The sequence below is a fragment of the Gopherus evgoodei genome, chromosome 2 (assembly GCF_007399415.2).
Source record: "Gopherus evgoodei ecotype Sinaloan lineage chromosome 2, rGopEvg1_v1.p, whole genome shotgun sequence".
Lineage (NCBI taxonomy): Eukaryota > Metazoa > Chordata > Testudines > Testudinidae > Gopherus > Gopherus evgoodei.
This window is the reverse complement of record NC_044323.1, coordinates 125,441,602-125,447,601: the sequence shown is the minus strand read 5'-3', so window position 1 is coordinate 125,447,601 and position 6,000 is coordinate 125,441,602. Positions and strand designations below refer to the sequence as shown.

The 6,000-nt window shown below is 36.4% G+C and overlaps 1 protein-coding gene across 3 annotated transcripts in view; it reads right to left on the bottom strand.

The window, feature by feature from the left end:
- Positions 1–262: 262 nt before the first annotated feature.
- CLPTM1L (CLPTM1 like) overlaps positions 263–6,000 on the bottom strand; it is a 69,701-nt gene continuing 63,963 nt past the window's right edge. For 2 of the 3 annotated variants that reach the window (XM_030551646.1, XM_030551648.1), the window contains exons 16-17: positions 4,326–4,441; positions 263–2,892 (exon numbers count right to left, since the gene is read on the bottom strand). In XM_030551646.1, the coding sequence (XP_030407506.1) occupies positions 2,808–2,892; positions 4,326–4,441 (201 nt within the window). In that variant the 3' untranslated portion in view covers positions 263–2,807. Of the gene's footprint in view, positions 2,893–3,954; positions 4,003–4,325; positions 4,442–6,000 lie in introns of all 3 variants that reach the window. The other variant, XM_030551647.1, reaches the window with a different exon arrangement.

Below are 6,000 nucleotides of genomic sequence, written 5' to 3'. Positions count from 1 at the left end.
TGAAAGGCAGTGAAGCTCTGTCCAATTATGTTTGAAAAATTCCGGAAAAGATTGACACATTTTAAATTATTTCAAACCAAATGGACTATAGCTCAAAACATTCAGTATTTAATGGAACACCATTTCATCATTTTGTAAGATTATTTTATTGCTCTGAAAAAAAGCTTTTAAAAAAGAAATGTCAGTTCTTGTTTCATCCATCATTAAGTTATGTAACACATGCAGTAACTAAGTCTTTCTAATTACAGATCAAAACTCAAACTGTTCATCCCACACATGTTTTATTTGTAAATGGAATGCAAGAAATAAATCACTGATTCAAAGCCTGAAAAAGTCTGGCTGCTTTACAACATCGAATGTTCTAACCTTACATTCAGCATGACCATTGTTGTATGGGAAATTATTCATCTTTTAGATCACTAGAAGACATGGAAAGTTATGAAGGGTAATAAACTAACAGTACATAAAGATGTAAGAGTGATTTTCAAACAATTACCCACAAAAAAGAAATATTGAATATAAATGTAAATTACCTGAATGCAGTAATTAGACTTTCAGAGGCCACTTCAGAAAAATTAATGACTCAAATTCATTTTAAAATGGCACAAAAAGGACCAATGTATAAAGTTACTAAATATTAGGACAAGTTATTTTCAACACACAAAACTAGATGCTTACTACTATGAAATAGGAGTCCTAGAGCAGTCTGCATAAAAATGCAGAGCTGCAGCTGGCAACATGAGAAAAATATTGGTTCTGTGAACTTCAATCCCAATCCTACAAGATCTATGCCCATGTGTAACTTTACATTGCTATAGCAGTGTAAAAGGATTTTAGTATAAATGAGAATCAGGCCCTTGGAACTAGTGAATTGTAAAGTGGCCTTAAAGTAGGCATTAAACTAATATCCACTTGATGACAGCTTTACACTACTAGAATGATGTAAAGGGGCCTCAGCGTAAGTGAAGATCCAATGACTTCAATAGGACTACTTACAGTGTCACATGCCTTGCCTTTACAGGATGACAGCCTTTGTGCTTTCAAACCACTGCTACACTGGGATTTGACAAAGCCTACTGTATAAAACAAACCATTATTGTTTTCTATTTATGACAAAATTAGAGCAACATTTTCTTCACTTGAACTGTTTACATTTTGAGTTAGTGGCATATTGAAGCAAAAAAACCCAAACAAACAAAAAAAACTGCTCTGACAGCCCAGCAAAAATATGCAGTAAATTAAAAGAAAGACGTAGCTTTGGTCAGCAGTGTTGGTTTTTTCCACATAAAATCTCTAGAAGTTAATCAATTTAACTTTAAAACAAAGCATTTAATTAAAACTAGGCCTTAGCTGCTAATGCTGGTTCTGGGAATCAAATGTTTTGTTTATTAATGTGAGGAAAGCAACATGTATTTTCAGTGTTACTCAATGAAGGTTATTTAACTATAGTGCTCACTAAAATGCAAGTTATTTCATAAAACTGCATAATGGGGGTTCTAAATGCATACTACCATTTGAATATACTTTAGCATATTCTAACAATTTGCAAGTAGTGCTGAATTTCAGTGATAAATACAATATCCAAACTGATAACATGATAGGAAGTTAGAGTGACACTTCACCTTTAAACATTGTTGCTACTGGAAATAAAATTAACTTACAGGCACATTTTGAAAGTTGTTTTACTTATGGTTTTTCTATAAATATTCTGAGCAACTATCAGTTCAAGCAATCCCCTTCCAATTAACTGAATGCTGTATGTTTTCTTTATCTAATTCAAAATACAAAATCAAGTGGACTAGGAAACTTTTGCCTGTGAAAGCATATGAGAGTTGGCACAATAGTTCACAATGGTGTCTATGATGCAAACATGTAAGGCTGCAAGACTGTTTAAGAGAGTTATTTTCCCAGTACATCAAAACGTTGTGTGTCAATCATATAAATACCGATTTGATGGGGAACCAAGGGACCCTTGGCTAGCAATGCAGGAAAGATTTTATGCAACTTTATATCTGTACTAAAAATAGTCACTGACAGTTGCTGCACATGCTCACTAGCTTTTTACAATAAAAATCTCTGCCATTTAAAAATAAATTAAGATTTAAAAAGTCGTATCATGGTCTAAAAGCGTGACAATATTTTAAGAAGTTTAACTGTTTGGGTTACTTTCCCCTTCCTTCCAGGAAGGCTATTTTAAGCTAGAGGACTCTTATTTCGAAGTTCCATACAGCTTAGGTCAGCCATGAGATTTTAACCCTCCATCAATTTGAGCCCTTCCATGTCCATTGTCAACCTAGAATGGTGTTGTGTGATGTAATTTAAAGTGTATATTTCAGAAGTTATACCTTTAAATTCTAACAAACCCTGGTTCAGCAGTGATGGCCTATTCTGCTATAACAATCACAGCCTACCTGTACTCTTCATGGCCTAGTAGCCCTTTACCAATAAAGGTACCACATGACCAGTTAATTGAGCTATCTCAAAACACACACTAAAACAATCATAACAATAAAGACAAATTAATATTTCTTTAAATTTCTTTGTAAGAAGTTTAAATATGTTTAACTATTGTTTAAGTGACATCTGGCAAAAAGATTGGCAGACTTCTTCATAAAGACATAAAAGGGACCTTGAAACAACAAAGAACCATCAAAAATAGATTTTGGCAATGCAGAAGATGTATTGTCCATGGAGTTCTGTCATAAACTTTAAAAAATACTCTTATTAAATAATCCAATCTTTTTTTCTTCATAAAGATCAAGCAATACACAGCCAGCAGCAGTCCAGAAATAGTCTTCTACTGTTAACTAGTCTCTGTGGGGTTTTCTTTTCAGCTTTTCTTCATAAGATTCTCCATATTCATTCACTCTGCTCTTATCCACAGGATATAGCCTTACAGATAAAACAACACACATTAGTTATATGATGCAATGATTCCTGGTAAAAGACAGTGTACACCACTGTTTAATCTGCCAAAAATTGATTCCTTGTTCATCAGAAGAAGCTGGGCTGTTTTAAATATAACTTTCCTTAACTTGTTTTAGTACTCCTAAATCAGTTTAAATAAAGCTAAAAATTTAAAAGAACCACCATAGAATATTTGCTTAAAACATTAAATAGTTTAATTTTCTATTTTAAATTTAACTTTGTTTACATAATACAGGACTTGAAAAACATACCAGACACCTACTAGTTGGAGAACTAAAACCCCCTAGTTATTCAAAGCTAGAAAGAAAAGATAGTCACGAAGGGAGAACTTCCACCAACTAGCACTTGGAAGTGCCTTGCTGAGAAGGCCAACAACGGTCACCAGCTGCTTTGTGCTGTCTCTAGACCTTACCTGGAAACTTCATGGTTGAGATAATATTTAGTCCTGCCATGAGTGCAGGGAACTGGACTAGACCTCTCGAGGTCCCTTCCGGCCCTATGATTCATCTTTCAGATCAGTCTTCGCCTTGCAAATCTGAAGCTCTACTCACCTTTAGCTGTTGGAAGGAAGGAGCCTTGAGTCTCCTCTCCCCTGTTGTGAGAGGAAGAGGATCTCCAGTACTCTATCACTCTCCCTGCATACTACAAAAGGCTGTCAACAGAATGGGACATCTCTGGTGCTAGTTTAAATGCTTTCCCTCTCTGTCTCCTTTTCTATCCTATTTCCCAGTGAATAACTCCAAAATCTGCTTCTGTTCTTAATATTCCCATCCAACAACAAGAATCCGACATTAATTCTTGACAGCTACCCTGCTGCCACAGAGTTCTGCATAGCAGCAGCAGTGAAAATTAGGAGTCTTATTAATACCACTCCGCTGCATGGCAAAACTAAGTAGCAGAAATGTTGGAGCTGTTTACAGACTCAGGAAGATTATGTTATTAGTTCACTTTTGGAATGTTAGTTTTAAGTTTTAAGAAAGCAAGCTTAGATTTTGTTAGAATTGGTGGTGTAGGTTCCTCTCTCACCAAGGCTAGCTTCCTCTTGGCCAAGTTGAGGAATTTTTCAAGCCCACACTAAAAGGTAAGAGAATACATTATGTAAATAAGGGCGAGAAATGAGACTCGTGAGCGACTTATGTTTAATTCTCAAAGCACAAGTAAATAACTCCTAAAAAGGCACTATATGATTGATAAGAGTATAGCTTGGGACTATCAGATTCCAAAACACATTACACTGTACATTAACATACTAAGATAGCGAAATCTTAGGTCAGCCTTAAACTATTTTTGTCTCTTATATCTGACTAATTACTGTTGACACAGCTGCATGGATCAGTAGTTGACAAACAACAGTGAAAATGGATAAAAAGAGGAGTAGGGATGGAGGGAAAACATACCATCTTTGGTAAAGGTAGACGAGGAATACCACATCATCCCTAAAACATGCCAGCCTATGTGATGTTGGCATAGTGATGATAAAAGCAAAGATATCATCAATGAAGGTGTTGAATGCCTATAAATATAAGAAATATTTTCAGCAACGGTATCAAGTATAGTTCAGTTGATAGCACATTAACTCTCTGGTCAGTTTCAAATATCACACCAGGACTTGGGCTACTACCCAGGTCTGAGAACACAGTGCACTATTTAAGAACTAATAGGCAAACTTCAAAAAACAGTCAGAACTTTGAACAGGAGAAGTTATAGACAGTTTAAAGAAAGAATGGATCTGCCTGCACCAGTATCTGCATTTGGCAGTGAGGTGCTAACTTAAGGTCTGCCTGTATTGGCAATGTCACCAGTAAAACAATAGCAAGCTCAGGAATAGTTCTGATTTTTGAGTATTTTAATTAACAACGTTCATTATCAGAATGTATGGATACAACTTCTTGACAGTATATTGTGATACTGGATCACTGTTGAGTGAGAAAGAGAAGAAAATAAGCAAGATAATAAAATATTCACACAGACTGTTATGGAATGCACTCCTGTATTCCATATCCTACATACTACTGCAAGGGCGCTGGAGCCCTCCCAAAAGTGGGAGGCCCTCAGCCCCCACACCACTGCACTACTGTAATAATCTTTGTAAAAAATATTCCTTGTAAGGTACCATTTGAAAACTCAACTTGCTGGTCAATAATGTCACGGTGAAATGTATGTAGCAACATTATATGTAAAGTTACAAACATAAGCTGAAATCATGACTGAAGTGTGTTTACCAGACAAGTCTGGGAAGTGGGTAAACCTGTTTCTCAAAGACAAAGGACAAGATGACACGCCTAGCCAGATTTCAGCAAAGCTGATGGGCCATCACCTATCAAATGGCCATTCTTTGGCATGGAAGGAGGGAAAGGCAAGAAACAAGGCACATCTGAATTTCTGCATACACAGGTGAAAAGAAACAGCATGGAACTTCCTCCACCAGACTCCATGTCTCCTTGCTCTCAGCCAGAAAAAACTTTACCTAAGGATCACTCTCAGGAAAATGAACAGGAGTACTCCTGTTCTTTTTGTGGATACAGACTAACACGGCTGCTACTCCGAAACCTCTCAGGAAAATGTATTTCACAGGGAGACAATGGGGCAAACACACTCCCTGTTCTCTCTCCCTCTTTCACCTAAGAGGACAAAAAACAAACAAAACCTAACAAAACAAAATAAAAACAACCCCAACAGCTGTTGGACCTTGGGAGCAGATCCTGGCCTAAGAATTTGATCAATAATGTTACTGGAATATGTGGTAGGGGACCTCAACTTGAATCAAGTCTAGTTTGTTAGGTTTAGGAAGCATTTTATCTTTGTTTTTCTTGTAACCATTTCTGAATTTGATGCCTCATTACGTACTCAAGTAAAACCTCTCTCTTTGTAACTAAACTTATTTTATTCTTTAATCAAAACTAATTCAGTGTTGTGAACAGTGTGTGTAACTCCGTTTGAGGTGGCAAACTGTTGTATCTTGATCCCTTTAGAGGAGCAACAGACCTAATATATCTGTACTGTCCAAGAGAGGGCTGGACAGTGCAGAACACACATTTATTAGGAAAAATCCAGGATTGGGAGCGTGTTGGG